The 16,571-nt window shown below is 38.1% G+C and overlaps 2 protein-coding genes across 3 annotated transcripts in view; one reads left to right on the top strand and one right to left on the bottom strand.

The window, feature by feature from the left end:
- IFTAP (intraflagellar transport associated protein) overlaps nt 1-10,708 on the bottom strand; it is a 60,866-nt gene extending 50,158 nt beyond the window's left edge. For both annotated transcript variants that reach the window (XM_059929651.1, XM_059929652.1), the window contains exon 1: nt 10,586-10,708. The gene's annotated coding sequence lies outside the window, so the exon portion shown is untranslated. The remainder of the gene's footprint in view (nt 1-10,585) is intronic.
- A 354-nt stretch (nt 10,709-11,062) lies between these two features.
- RAG2 (recombination activating 2) lies at nt 11,063-12,646 on the top strand. The gene has a single exon (XM_059929648.1). It carries the CDS (start codon nt 11,063-11,065, stop codon nt 12,644-12,646), a length of 1,584 nt encoding a protein of 527 aa, XP_059785631.1.
- The last annotated feature ends 3,925 nt before the right edge of the window (nt 12,647-16,571 follow it).

Here is a 16,571-nt window from a genome sequence, read left to right as displayed (position 1 = left end):
TTGACAGTATAAGCCTCTGGACTTCCATATAAACTCCCCTAGGTACAAGCCTCTGCAGTGAATATTATGGAAAGCATTTGTGGGAGGCAGGAGAGGCTTAGGGCTGAATGTTGATTACAAAGCTTTAGAAGACAGAAGTTGTGTATTGTCATCTGTGCAGAGGTCTCAGAAGTACGCATGTCTTTGTTTTACTTTTTCCTTGACAAAAGATCTCACCTTAAGGAAAAGAGAAAGAGAAGACACCCAGTAGAAGTTTACCAAGAAATGCTGGAACTCAGGCGTGTTGACTGTTTTCCTCTTGCAGAAAGCTCTGGAGGATGGGAATACTACTAATCTATAAAATTACATGTTTAAGCAGAAACTTTCCTCTTGAAAAATTTGCTTCCCTTTCCTGATCATCCATCCAAGTTACTGCAATGGGGTTTCTTGAGGCTATCATTCATTAAGCCCTGTTGTTCATCAGCAGATTGTATAAAATCAATTTTATTTCCCCAAAATATACTCTTCCTCCAAGCTGTTTAAGTCAATCCAGAAATGTCTACATTGACTCACTGAGGCAGGTCAACTATTAGACTGCTTTCAACTACACAGTTATTAATTCCATTAAACAAAAATGCAAACAGTTAAGCATTCAGAACTGCCTCTCCCTGCTCACTCCCTATTGTTTTTTTAAAAAGCAAATTACCTGTGGACATGGAAGCTGAAGGATATACCCATAAGACAAATTTCAGAAAATCCACTGTTTTTGAAAGCAGAAAGATACCTTTTCACTACCATTTTTTGTTTCTTAATTTGCTTTTTTGAAAAATTTAAGTCATGTGTAATCACAAGTCAATACCCTACCTTCACCCCCTAACAAAACTCCTACAAGCATATTAACTGACCTCTAGACTAGTACATTATATCAAGAAAAATGTACAATACACATATTTCAATCTTATTCAAAACTGATCTCCTAGCCTCAAAAATGTGATCAACTACCTCAGTGAGTTACAGACAATAACAGTGAGTTTTTCAGTGAAAAACTGATAAAGCTGTGAATCCCCTGATAAAGCTATGAATCCATAAGGCAGTAGAGTTTCTAAGTTAACTTTAGAGCTCTATAATCACGCAATAAGACTTCAATCATAAAAGATTTATTAGCTCAACTGTAATCCCACCTTCCCATGGGACGCAATGTCCCATTATTGCTCATTTTATCTGTACTTCATAACTACTGTGGCACAAAGGCATCTACTCTAATTAAAATCATCCCTTTTTCTCCAGCTCCAGAGCCTGTTGGCCACATGCACGGTGCACAGCACTTTCACAAAACCAGAAAGCCTGCTTTAAAGCAACACCTGCACAGCTAGTTAGGAGCAGGTGTAGACCAACCAAACTAAATCAACTCTGCTTTTAGGAATTCATTTCCAAGTGTTTTGAAATGCCAGATCTTGCAAATAAAATTGACCTTTTCATTTGACATTCTCTTAAAAGAAATAAGATTTTAAAATGTATTTCTCAGCTATTTTTGATTCTAAATTCCTATGACCGTGGAATAATAAATGGGCCTTAAGAAGTAATACAGTGCTTCCCTAGCTTCCAATTTCTCTCAACATTTTATTTGCAACTTTGCCTTGATGTACACCACATAACATACACACACACCAAGATAAAAACAATTTCTTTTTGCCATCATGGTTTCTATACTCAAAGGTAGAAATTAACATACACAAATTCCCTCCTTCTCTAAGAATAAAAATTTTAAGTGCATTTTCTTTCTAGTACAACATTGTAAAACACCTCTGAAATTTTGCTCCATTTTATTTTACAACTAAGTGTCCACCTTAAATCATGGAACATTCTGGTCAGGTGGCTGTATTTAATTCATTACTTTAAATAAAAAATGACAAAAAAAAAATATGACAAGTCACTTGTCACATTCTTCTCTTGACAATCCATCATACTAACTGTAGATTGCTTCCTTCTATACGTTTCCTTTTCCTTCCTCTTTTCTCCTCTTGGCTAGTTTCAGTTGTGGCTTCTATCATGGGATTCATTCAACAGACCAAACATCTCCCTTTCCCACACTATTTATATTATTTCCTGAAAAATCAGCCACTTATTAAAAAAGTAAAAATTGTCTATGCCTATTTGAATGCTATGAAAAGCTGCCACTGACCTCATTTCAAACACTTGCTAACCCATTGAGCAACAATGTCATTTAAGTTTTTTCTCCATTTATAAGATGGGGATGAAAATGCCTGAGAGGTCACTGCATTTCTTAAGAAACACTGTCATGAGTTCACAAAACTGTGCTCCTCCCCTGCCCACCTCAACCCACCATGTACACACACCCCTGCAGCTATGTTACCCTTTCAAGTTATTTAACTTTTCTGGCCTTAAACAGTTTGAATGTAGGTATAAGGGGACTGGACTTGAAGTTGTCTTCCATCTCTGACGTTCTATTTTTCTCCAAATATGCTTCCTTTTCATTCAATTACTATGTCAGTATATCCCATTACTAAGTTTTTTATCTCCTCTGTGGAATAAAAATTATTCTACTCTGTAATGACACTGACTTGTATTCTTTAATTGTCCACTGTCTTTGGATTTAAGGCACGAGAAATCCATATATTTCGGTAGGAATTTGACTCTGCCCCTATAATTGTGATTTCTTGGTGAACATTTAAGAACTTTTAAGAAAAGGTGAGCATAGGAAGAATGTAAAACATGTTTATCCACAATCAAAAAGTTGCTTCATCCTACTATCATGCATGTTCCTTAAGGGCAAGAGCTGAGTCTGTGATTTTTTTTTCCTAATTCTCCGCATGACTCTATACATAGTGGATACTCAATAAATATTGTCCATGACTTCACATTTCGTTTCTATGCTGAGGACTTTGGTAGACCGGGGGCTCTGAAGGAGATCACTGCGAGTCTAACGCTCTCCTAATGTGTGGCAAGCGCTCAGGGTTTAAAAATCCATTTCCAAATATGTTGCTAATTTCCAGTCTCTTTAGGAGACAACTAACCCATTTAGCAAAAAACTGCCTGTTTTCTGGTGTTAGCAGAATGCAAAGGCTAAAACACTTACCTAAACCTACCCCTGGTTTCTAGGTTGCACTTCTTACTTTATATTTACTGTGGAGATAACCAATATGTCAATTTTATGAGAGCTGTCACTGATGCTGGAATTTCAAGTGCCGTAATCATTATACAACACCATAAATAGGTTAGAGAAATACCCAATACTCTTTTGCAGACAAAGAAAAAAAAAATCATCATGGAAGTAACAGAAGAGATGATGACACTTTTTTAAGGAATGGACCAACATTCCAAATGACAAGAATCAGCCAAACAACTGAGCTACTTGTCAGTTTTTTAAAAGTCAACCCTGAAAATATATCCTAAAATTTGGCAAAAAATGAAAATCTTCACTTACACAAATATATTTATGGCACCATCATCATTACACAAGATCTACTGAGTACACTCTTTATAACAATTTATATCCATTAATCCTCCCAGTAAGGCAGGTATTGTCCCTGTTTTAGAGATAAGGAAATTGAAGGTCAAAAAGGCCATTCAGCTAGTAAGTGGCAGAACTAAGACTCAACTCCAAATCTGTCTACCTCTGATCCCTGCATTCTATCATCTAAGCCACATAGAACCTGATTAAATGACCAACAATACTGAATGGTCAGATATATTTACTTAATGGAATTTTAGGCAACTAGTAAAAATTTTGGAATAAAATATACATTTCATAGTATATGTGAAATAATGTTACATTAAAAAGATAAAACAAAATTTAAATACATTCTTATCATAACTAAGTAAAAATATGTATACATTTGGATAAAAATTAGAATAGAGCACAAAGAAATGAAAAGTTTTATAGTCGGGAAATGGGCTTAATAAATGGTATACATTTTTCTTGATGTAACTGTTTTTAATGAATTGTTTAAAATTAGGTCAGCGACAGTAATCAAGACAGTGTGGTATCGGTGAAAGAATATACAAATAGATCAATGGAACAGAATAGAGAACCCAGAAATAGACCTACGTAAGTATAGCTAACTGATCTTTGACCAAGGAGCAAAGGCAATACAATGGAGCAAAGACAGTCTTTTCAACAAAGGGTTCTGGAACAACTGGACATCCACATGCAAAAACAGGAATCTAGACACAGACTTTATACCCTTCACAAGAATTAACTCAGAGTGGATCACAGACCTAAGTGTTAACAACAAAAATTATAAAACTCCTAGAAGATAACATAGAAGAAAACCTAGATGACCTTGGGTATGGCAATGACTTTTTAGATATAACAATAAAGGCGTGATCCATGAAGGAAATAACTGATAAGCTGAACTTCATCAAAATTAAAAACTTATGCTCTCCAAAAGACACTAACAGGACTTCCCTGGTGGCACAGTGGTTAAGAATCCGCCTGCCAATTCAGGGGACACGGGTTCGATCCCTGGTCCGGGAAGATCCCACATGCCACAGAGCAACTAAGCCTGTGCACCACAACTCCTGAGCCTGTGCTCTACAGCCCATGAGCCACAACTACTGAAGCCCACGTGCCACAACTACTGAAGCCCGTGTGCTCTAGGGCCCGCATGCTGCAACTACTGAGCCTGTGTGCTGCAACTGCTGAAGCCTGCGCACCTAGAGCCCGTGCTCCACAACAAGAGAAACCACCACAAAGAGAAGCCCGCTACAACAAAGAGTAGCCCCCGCTCACCGCAACTAGAGAAAGCCCGTGCACAGCAATGAAGACCCAACGCAGCCGAATAAATAAATAAATAAAACTATAAAAAGATAAAATAACGAAAGACACTGACAAGAGAATGAAAAGAAAAGCCACAGGATAGGGGAGAATACTTGCGAAGGACACATCTGGTAAAGAACCGTTATCCAAAATATACGTAGAACTCTTAAAATACAATAATAAGAAGACAAACAACTTGATTAAAAAATGGACCAAACGCCTTACTAGACACCTCACTAAAGAAGACATAGAGATGACAAATAAGCAAATGAAAAGATGCTCCACATCGTATGTCATTAGGAAAATGAAAATTAAAACAAGATAACTACTACACACCTATTAGAATGGCCAAAATCCAGAACACTGACAACACCAACTGCTGGCTAGGATGTGCAGCGACATGAACTCTCACTCATCGGTGGTGGTTATGCAAAATCACACGGCCACTTTGGAAGACAGTTTGGCGGTTTCTAACACAACTGAACATACTCTTACCATATGAATTATCAATAGTGCTCCTTGGTATTTACCCAAAGGAGTTGAAAACTTATGTCCACACAAAAACCTGAACATGGATGTTTGCAGCAGCTTTATTCATAATTGCCAAAACCTGAAAGCAACCAAGATGTCCTTCAGTAGGAAAATACAATAGATAAACTGTGGAATATCCAGACAATGGAATATTATTCAGAGCTAAAAAGAAATGAGCTATCAAGTCATAAAAAGACTAGGAGGAAACTTAAATGTATATTACTAAGTGAAAGAAGCCAATCTGAAAACTGTATGACATTCTGGAGTATGCAAAACTATGGAAACAGTGAAAAGATCAGTGGTTACCATGGATTGAGGGGAGGGAGCAACAAACAGGTGGAGCACAGAAAATTTTTAGGGCAGTGAAATTATTCTGCATGATACGATAATAGTAGATACGTGCCATTATACATTTGTCCAAACCCATCAAATGTACATCACCAAGAGTGAATGTTAATGTAACTTTGAGTGATAATAATGTGTCAATGTAGGTTCATCGATTGTAACAAATGTACCTCTGGTGGGAGATGTTGGTAATGAGGGAGGCTATGAGTGAGTGGGGGGCACGAGGTATATGGGAACTCTCTGTACCTTCCACACCATTTTACTGCGAACCTAAAACTGCTCTAAAAACTTAGGTCTATTTTAAAAAATTAAGTCAGCTTTTTCATCTGTTCTCAACACTTCGGTTTATTCTTCCTTTGATTATGAAACTTTGGAGTGGGAATGGGGAGGCTACTATCATAGTTTTTAAGACCACTGTGGAATATTTTCCTGGGCTGAGCACTTCAAAGACATTATCTCATTTAGTCTTTTTGCAACAATCTTTTGATGTAAATATTTCTATCCCCATTTCAGAGATGGGGAAAAAAGAGGCTTAAGGATTAAGATGACTCCACCTGGAAAATGGCAAAGCTGGCAGAGAAAACCAGGTCAGCTTGACTCTAAAGCCCATTTTCTTAATCATTCCACTATACAATATTACACAGCAGTTCCCTGATACAAAGTTGGTGGTAGGCCTCCCATAATCAGAGCTCCTTCTAAGTCTTGCATTAAAGAAAATGAGACCATTGAGGAGCAATTCATGGTCAAAATAACTGACACTAGTATTAGTAGTCTCTGCTTTAGGAAGAGTAATTTCCCATTTGAATCATGATAGTATTTTTTAAATCATGTTAAGTATTTAAACATTAAATATTAATGTTTAAATAATAAACATTATTATTAATGTTTAATTATATAAACATATTATTAATGTTTATTAAATGTTTAAATAATAAACATATTAAACATTCTAAAATGTTTTTAATAAATCAGGATTTTACCAGTTTTTTTTTTTTTTTTTTTCGTCTTTACAGATAATAGTAGATTATGTTTCCATTGTTCACCAGTAAGGAAACAGTTAAATCTTGAGGGTACACCCTGGTTGGATATCTCCCTTAACCATCTAAAGAAAAAAAAAGGTCACAGTCAGTTACTCCCGTTAGATCAGTGTTCACTGGAACATCTGTAGGCACACATACATACTCTCTTTACTGTCATCCTTCTGCAGGCCACGGTCAGAGAGAGCAGTCAGTGAATCTTCCCCAAGCGCTGACATTTAATACCTGGTTTAGCGGCAAAGATTCAGAGAGGGGTGAGCAGTGCCCCTGGCCTTCAGGTAGGTCCAATAACTTCATTTCTACCAGAGCTAAGATACGGGAGACTACGTTCGTCAACTTTAAGGGAAAGGTGCCCCCCTTTAGCAGTATGTTAGTTCCAGGTGGATTGGGTGTCCAGATGGGGAAGGGATGATGTAGAATTTGGAAAGAGAGGGGCTTTCTGGTCTCAGGCTGCTGCAAGGATTTTATTCCTGTGGTATCAGTGTTGAAATTTTAATCTTAGTGCATAAATGCTTCTCTGGCATAAGTGTCAGAAGGAAGACCTAATCCTGGTTTTACTGCCAGCAAAAAAATCAAACAATGTATGCCTCAAACCTGATTAACCGTGCAAGATAGTGTTAATTCGTACACTAAACGACTGCAGTTACATGAGGTTACCTGCTATTTTGGAGCAATCAGGAAAACGGGCAACACTGATCAGCAAGATTTAATGCTTCCGAGTACAGTAGCTTTCTTTGGAAGGAAAAAAGTGTCAGTTCAGACACAGGAAACTACAAACCCAGACCTTACACCATCAGCCCTCTTTTGATTCTCAACTATGCCCTAGCTTCACAGTGAATAAATGAAAATCTCCCTGCTGAGGAATGTTAGCATGGGGTTGGGAGACTTGTATAAATTTATTGGTCCTATACTTCTGACCTTTAAAAAGAATCTTTAATGTGTTGACTTTGAAACTTCTTTCAGTCAAAGAACGGTGTCTTTTTTTTTAAAATCTGCCTGTGTTTATCTGGCTTATTTAAAGAAAACCACTTCAGTAGATTATTTTAGTTCTAGTGTCACCTTTTAAAAACTCATTTAAAAACCAAGATGTGATGAATAGAGTCATAGTAAAACTGTGGAAAATATACTATAGTCTATTCCTGTGAAGACATATTTAAGTTAGCAAAGCAAAATTGCAAAAACTAAACAAGTATGGCAAAATAATGTGAAAACACTTTCAATGTTCTTGTTCATTCTTTAAATACATAAGTCATCTGGCCATAGTTTAAAATGAATAACCTAAAAATTAAATACACAGATTCTTGAACTGTGTTACATGAAGAGGTAATTCATCTTAACAGTAATCAACTTTACCACTATTTTTAGGGCCCTGAAATTATGAGGTGAGCCAAATAGCAGGGCACCAAAGGGAGAACAGGTCAGAAATCTTTGGGGACCCAAAATAAGCTACAAAAAGGGGTAGTATTCCTTATGTCTTGCCCAAGAAAATATTTCTGTTTAATCTACAATAACCGTGTTTTCACTTATGAGAAGCCAAAATCCCTATGAACTTTAAAATGAAGCCAATAGGCTACAGTGAAAACTTTTTTTTTTTTAATTTTCCATTTAAAAGAAAGTGTTCTTGTTGTATGGTCACCCCTTGGGGTCTGGTACCCATTACCTCTGCAGAGCTTGCTTTCTATCCCAATAATGGTCTTCACTGGTGTTTACAACAAGCAGGCTTTGGTGCTCCCTCAGCCCAAAAGTGAGCAACTCTAAAAATCATCACACATCATGCTGAGTGTAATCACATATGGTTTTCCTTTACTAAATTGAGCGCCAACAGTATTTCCTTTCAGTTCCTATGGAGAGCATTTTCTTAGTTGCACAGATGCCTTCTCTCATGTATACCTGGATAGGCCACGAGTAAATAAAACACTTGCCCAGGTTATTTCATAAGCAAGGCAAGTTGCTGAACCAACAAACCACCATGGTCTGAGGAAGAAAAAGGCTTGCTTTCATAACCTTAGTAATAATCCTTCTCATTCACCAGTTCCTCACTTGGTTTAATAACCCACAAGATGATTATTAAAATATCACACCTTGAGGAGTCTCCCAAGTAAGCTAAACATAAGTAGAAGAGAATAATTAGCAATTAATTACACCTGATCTTCAAGGCAAAAAGCCCCACCAAGATCTCATTAGACTGACCATAAACTCCACACGGTCCAAACAACCTTTGCAGGGGGAATAAAAATAAATTACAGCATCAATTAACATTTATTCAATACTTACTATGTGCCAGCACATATGATCACATATGTGCTATGTGATTTACATGTGTCATTCCATTTATTCTCAAAAATAACTCAATGAATAGGTACTAATATTATCCCCATTTTGCAGATAAAAAAAGAGACAAAAAACTTGCCCAAGATAGTTACACAGCAAATAACTTTTAGAGCCCAAATTTGGACTCAGACATTCCAACTTCAGAGTCTGCATATTTAATGAAGGGTTAGAGAAAGGGTAACAAGAAGAATGAAATATTTCCTGTTATTTAAACTGAACCCACCAGCAATTCCTCTGTTGTATATGTTTATCCAATTCTCACTAGTCTAAAAAATTATCAGTCTACACCCACTAACCAGATTCCCAGATCCTAAAGCCCTTCTAATCATCTCCAACATCATAAACATCATCTGCCACGACTGGCAGGTAACTGTGCATTAACAACCTTACTTTTTATAAGTTCAAGCATAATCGTCACAGCTATGACCTACAGTGTACAAAGCCCTGTCCTAAGTGCTTTGCATGTATTAACTTACTAGTCACAACTTACATCAACCTGTAAGGTCGGTAAAATTATTATTTCATTTTACAAATGAGGAAACCGAGACACAAACCGGTTAAATTACTTTCCCAAGGTCACACAGTAAGTGACAAAGCCAGGATTTGAATCCAGTCAGCCTTCAGAGTCCATACTCTTAGACACTGTTTTATACTGTTTTTGAAGCATATTAACAATTTATTCTTAAAAGTCAAGGAATCTGTGCTATTTTGTTTCCTTTAATCTTTAGTGCCTAGGACCTCACTCTGCAAACAGGGCGTGCATTTCCCATTAAGGCTCCTGACATCTCTCCAAGGTAAGTAATAATTTTTCTAAAAATTAAAATTTATCAAGCTTACTCCATCTAGTAAATACCTGTTTTAAAAAATCATACAAATATTACATTCTGAATAATTCTGGTACCTCTTTGCTTAATGCCTGCTTACAACAGAATTACTAATTACTTCCAAGGTTCTGGGGCTGGAAAGAGAGATCTGAAATAACAGCCACTAACTCTATTTTCTTATCCAAAAAGAGGGAGGAGTGGGGGCGGGGGGAGGAAGGGAGAAGGAGAGGTGTTTAGGAAACTTCTCTGCATCCCTAAAAGAACTCTAAAAACCGGAGCAAGAGCAGCTGAGAAAACAAATGGCCTTTGGCGTGGTATCCGCTAAAGTCTCATTACTGTATTTCCATGACTAAATACAGGAGTGGTAAAAAACCATTATCAGGTAAATTCTCCCCTGCACTCCAGGTATTCAGAGACTAACCTTTCGGTTCCGCAAAATAGTCATAGCTTTTTATTCTCTGTGCCCCCCTCAAACCCCCGCCCCATTAACCTAAGGAGACCCGGGGGTGCAATTTTGAGTCGAGCTCCAAAGCTCCAAAGAAGTCCGTGAGGACACCTGGGCCGGGAGTCTCTTCGGGCTGCGGTTTCCAGGCAACCCCGCTCTGGGCACAAGCAGCCCTGCTTCCTACTGGGTCACTTGTTAATAAGAGTCCCCAGGAGAGGCTCCAACAACACCCGGGCGGGGGTAACCAGACGCAGCTCCCGGTGCCGCAGCTTTCCCGTAACCCGGGTATTGGGTCTGAGTCAGCCATTCTCACCTCTTCTTCCCTAGTTTTACGTCTTGGCTCCCATCTAGTCACTTCGCATTATTGGCGTCTTTATTCGGACAGACTCCGCTCGCGGAGCCACAGAGACAAACTATCGTAGCCACACATCCCATAGAGAACGGATTCCTGGGAAATGTAGTTCTTTCTGCTGACAAGCGGTGAATCTTTAAGGGAAAAGGACTACAATTCCCAGAAGTCTAAGGGACGCTAGTCCATGTCTAAAATAGGTCCCAGCTTCTTGAATGGTATTAAGCTGGAAGGTTCTGTTTCTCTTTGCTTACCTAGCTGCCTGAATTTTTGCTATTTTGCGAATTCAGGCCACTACGAGCTTGTGGGACAGCTCTTTTTTAAACATGCTTCTTACGTGTGAGGGGATCTAAACACAGTGATTTTATATGAAGGGATGTAGTAAGACAAAAAAAATTTTGTAATTCTTTCAGGTAAAAGATCTATCCACGATCAGAAAATATGTCACTACAAATGGTAACAGTCGGTAATAACATAGCCTTAATTCAACCAGGCTTCTCATTAATGAATTTTGATGGGCAAGTTTTCTTCTTTGGCCAAAAAGGCTGGCCCAAAAGGTCCTGCCCCACTGGAGTTTTCCATTTTGATGTAAAGCATAACCATCTCAAACTGAAGCCTGCAGTTTTCTCTAAGGATTCCTGCTACCTTCCTCCTCTTCGTTATCCAGCCACTTGCACATTCAAAGGCAACTTAGAGTCTGAAAATCATCAGTACATCATCCATGGAGGGAAAACACCAAACAACGAGCTTTCAGATAAGATTTATATCATGTCTGTTGTTTGCAAGAACAACAAAAAAGTTACTTTTCGCTGCACAGAGAAAGACTTGGTAGGAGATGTTCCTGAAGGCAGGTATGGTCATTCCATTGATGTAGTGTATAGTCGTGGAAAAAGTGTGGGTGTTCTCTTTGGAGGACGGTCATACATACCTTCTGCCCAAAGAACCACAGAAAAATGGAACAGTGTAGCTGACTGCCTGCCCCATGTTTTCTTGGTGGATTTTGAATTTGGGTGCTCTACGTCATACATTCTTCCAGAACTTCAGGATGGGCTATCTTTTCACGTCTCCATTGCCAGAAATGATACCGTTTATATTTTAGGAGGCCATTCACTTGCCAATAACATCCGCCCTGCCAATCTATACAGAATAAGGGTTGATCTCCCTCTGGGTAGCCCAGCTGTGAATTGCACAGTCATGCCAGGAGGAATCTCTGTCTCCAGTGCAATCCTGACTCAAATAAGCAATGATGAATTTGTTATCATTGGTGGCTATCAGCTTGAAAATCAAAAAAGAATGGTCTGCAACATCATCTCTTTCGAGGACAACAAGATGGAAATTCGTGAGATGGAAACCCCAGATTGGACCCCAGATATTAAGCACAGCAAGATATGGTTTGGAAGCGACATGGGAAATGGAACTATTTTCCTCGGCATACCAGGAGACAATAAACAGGTTGTTTCAGAAGCATTCTATTTCTATATGTTGAAATGTGCTGAAGACGATGTGAATGAAGATCAGAAAACATTCACAAATAGTCAGACATCAACAGAAGACCCAGGGGACTCCACTCCCTTTGAAGACTCAGAAGAATTTTGTTTCAGTGCAGAAGCAAATAGTTTTGATGGTGATGATGAATTTGACACCTATAATGAAGATGATGAAGAAGATGAGTCTGAAACGGGCTATTGGATTACATGCTGCCCTACTTGTGATGTGGATATCAACACTTGGGTACCATTTTATTCAACTGAGCTCAACAAACCTGCCATGATTTACTGCTCTCATGGAGATGGGCATTGGGTCCATGCCCAGTGTATGGATCTGGCAGAAAGCACACTCATCCATCTGTCAGAAGGAAGCAACAAATATTACTGCAATGAGCATGTGGAGATAGCAAGAGCACTGCAAACCCCCAAAAGAGTTCTACCCTTAAAAAAGCCTCCACTGAAATCCCTCCACAAAAAGGGTTCTGGGAAAATTATTACTCCTGCCAAGAAATCCTTTCTTAGAAGGTTGTTTGATTAGTTCAACAAGAGCCTTTCAGATTCAAGTGCGTCAAATTTTTAAACCTATTTTAAAGAATCATAACAATGATAAAATTTATGTCCCTATTTTTGTTTACTGAAAATGTCTAATGTTTTCTTTTAGTTATACAAATGAAGTGCCAGGGAAAAGTGCTTATAATACAATTCTAACTACAGTCATTGTATTTAGACCTATACAGGACCTATAATCTATATTTTGAAAATATTTTACTCAGTTATCTTAATGAGAATTTATCTGAATTTTTTATTCAAGGAATCTTAAACACAGAAGCAGTAATAATAATCGAGGTATGCTTATATCCCTTATAGGACTTTTGATAACAAATAATCCATAGAGCAGTTAAAACAAATTTAACCAGTAAAGAAACTAACACTCAAAGAAATTAAATGAATTATTTTGTGAACTATAGCAGTTTGGTAGTTGACCAAAAACTAAAACTGAATCACCTGTATCCCACACAAATGTTCTTTGTACACCTCTAAGATGGCCACTTGACTATGCCCATGTACAGAAAACGCTATGAGGAGCTAGGTAGCTAGGTAGATAGATAGATAGATAGATAGATAGATAGATAGATAGATAGGAAGAAATAAATAATCTCCATTGACATGAAGGAAGAGAAAAAGAATCTACATCGTTTGTTACATTTTATCAAACTATCCACATGCACTTTCTTCAAAGGATCTCCCCCTCCCCATCATATGGTCCACAGATGATGAACCAAAGCTAGGCACTTGAACCAATTCTTTGAGATATTGAATGAAAACTGCAGTCCACTGCTTCTTAGCTCTCTGAAACAGGGCACTAAGAAAGAACCACCAAATAAATCTCATGGAGAGGTTATTTCCCCAAGTAATATTGATTACTTACCCAAATAATAAAAGTTTAGAGAATTTGATAAAGTTAACAGGTAGATGATTTTAAAAGAGAAAAAAAGAAATGTACGTGTGTTTATGAGTCTAGTTAATATGTGGAGTTTGCTGCCAACGAAAGTTATAAAATCAGTGAGCTTGCTAAGGTTCAATTAGATACTTGCTAGAATTGAAATTAAAAGGACTGTTAATTTTGAGGCTTCACAATATCAATTGATAATTAGATGACCTTAGATACAAATGTCTTCCCTCCTGGAATATTTTTCTGGAAAAGCATTTCACTTTATCCTAAGAGCTTAAACCATAGCCTCTTATTCATCAGTTTTCACTAAGAGTCCACAGTGTATAAGTTCTTATTGCCAAATTTAGGGGAAATATGAACCATACAGGAGATGAAATCCTGGAACAGAAGTTCTTCTGCTAATAGTTCCATGTTTGAGATACTGAAATTAATTTGAAAAAATTAAAGCATTTTCACTTTGTTTCAGTAATGTTGCTTGATGTATATACCTTTTGAATAATTTGCTGTACCATTGTTTTGATTTTTGTTGTTTCCATCACCTATATAAAACTAATAAAATATGAAAATGTCTTCTGTCTATATTGATTTATTTCAATTATTAACATTTGTAGTTGCAGGCAAAATGATACTGTTTAATTTTCTCAGGAGCTCTCTGTTTTATTTTTTATCTGTTAGTAGAAAGTAGCACAAGTTGGAACTGAGATATCCTCCACAGGGTTCAAAAGGGTTATTCCCTCAAGTACTATATACGTTCTCTTATCTTGACTTGTCTTCAGTGACCAAGTGGCTAAAAAATAATTACCCATATTTGTTTTGTAATCAGTGAGATCAACATATGGTAATCTGAGTGATTCAATTATAAACTCACTGGGTTCTACAGTCAAGCTCAGATCTCATTAGCATAGCTGTTTTTGTGTGTGTGTGTGTGTGTGTGTGTCAAGAGCAAGTACTTTGGTTTTACTTACCATAAATTTTTGTAAAAATAGGTCTTTTAAGTCATCTCACCAATGAGTCCACCAGATGTGATTTTAAGATAAGAAGGTTTCTTTTCTACTAAGCACATGCAAACTTTCAAATGAACCACATTAGAAGAGTATTCACTTATCCCAATGATATAATGCTTTTGCCGAAAACATTTCTAGGACTCACTTTTCAATCACCGTCAGAGCCTATGTTTCATTCCTTTGAAGATACTCAATAGTTAGAGATGGATTTGGTTTCTGGAAACAGACAAATGTCCAAAGTCTAGTAGGGTGTAACTCTCAGTATTATTGGCACTTTAGGCCCAAAAATGAAGTCTGAGATAACAAAATGGGTTTTCTGATATACCTCACAAATAGGTCCTAAAGGTAAGTCCCAAAACGCTTTACACAAGAATAATATCAATAAATAAGTATATGGCTTTCCAGAGTGACTATTTTAAGGGACTCTACTCATCTACAAGTACAAATGAGTTCAATGTGTTAGGAGGAGGGAAAGCATAGTGGAAAAGGAGTAGTTAGTCTAAAGGGTGAGATGAAGCTTGTCACGTTAGAGAAACTGAAAGAACACCAGTCTGGGGAACACATAGTAAACAAGGGGAGCATGGAGTGGCATAAGCATGGAGGGGTGAGCAGGGCAGGGGCCCCCAGTTTTTCATCAGTACAATAAAACCACATACAATTTCATTCCTATCATGTTGACCTGTCCCCTACTGCTTACCTCTCTGTTTTACTACTCTCTTCACCCTTTGTGCTCAGTCTCCAAAAATGCTGAACTGATAACATTTCTGGTGAGCAGCCCTAGTTGTTTCACGGGTACTCAGGGCCTTGGGGCAACCCATTCCTTCTGCAGAGCACACTTGCCCTCCTGCACTTTATAGCACCTGCCAATACCCTAGTCCATCTGGCCCACTCCTATCCACTCTTTACATCCCAGTTCAGACACCTGCTCCTCCTCCAGGTAGCCTCCTCCGAACCCCATCACCTCCTTAATAGCTGTAATGCTTACAAATCTCTGCTGATAGACTCAGAGTTACAAGAAATAAAACTGTATTTTTCTATACATCAACTCACATTACATTATGCATCCCTTTTCCTGTGCGTTGGAAATTTAGTTTTAATAAATTTAGAGTTCTCTGTGTTCACCCAACTTTTTCTCCAAGTTCCAGAAGAAATATAATGCTGAGGTGTCAGGAGTAGGAACGAGTGAGGGTGAAGTATCTGGTACTTAGGGTCATTGACCCGCCTCACTAGCTGCTTCTCAACATCCACACTCCCACCTGGCCTGAGGTTAGCTTGGAAGATGACTCCTGGGTTGCACCTCAGCCTTAACCACAAGGTATTATAAGGTCTAGAATGCTCTCTCTCTCTCTCTGGCTCGTTCTCTCCCTCCCTCTCTCCTTCTCTCCCTCTCTCCCTCTCTCTCTCTCTCTCTCCCACTTTCAGGTCCCTTCTGGGATCACATTATGAGGAGATCTTTCTGCCCCTTCCTTTCCCAGAGTGGCCACAGTTCTCTCTGTGAGACCATCTAGGACTTGTCTATTTTCTGTACCACTCCTGGGCACATCTTCCTGCTCCTGCACCTTTACTGGGTCACAGAACCTCTTCCCAAGTTTCTCTGGCTAAACCACTTCATCACCATTTGCCTCTGAAAGTCACTTGCTTCTTCCACTCTGTCAGGAAAGTGAGGTGCACCTTCGCTCTGCTCCTGACTTCCCCAAGCTTATCTGGGGTTTCTATTGTTCTCCCAACTCCACAGCTCAACCCAAGGTATAGGATACTTTGTAATTTCTATATACCTAGTACTTAGCATAATGCCTGGCATATTGTAGGCATTTAAATTGTCATTGAAATGAATTGAATTAAATTCTTCAGTGAGTTGCATCTGTATTCCAGTATGGGCAGTCAAAGTGACTTATTCATTGCCTAGCTTAACACTGATATAGATATTTAGAGTAAAATAGAGTGAATAAATTATACTAACTGAATAAGTAAGAGATGTAAGAATAAATGGAACCAACAAACCTCTG

This window comes from Balaenoptera ricei, chromosome 8, assembly GCF_028023285.1.
Source record: "Balaenoptera ricei isolate mBalRic1 chromosome 8, mBalRic1.hap2, whole genome shotgun sequence".
In the NCBI taxonomy this organism is placed as follows: Eukaryota; Metazoa; Chordata; class Mammalia; order Artiodactyla; family Balaenopteridae; genus Balaenoptera; species Balaenoptera ricei.
The sequence above is the reverse complement of the archived record's forward strand: the minus strand, read 5'-3'. Positions and strand labels throughout refer to the sequence as shown.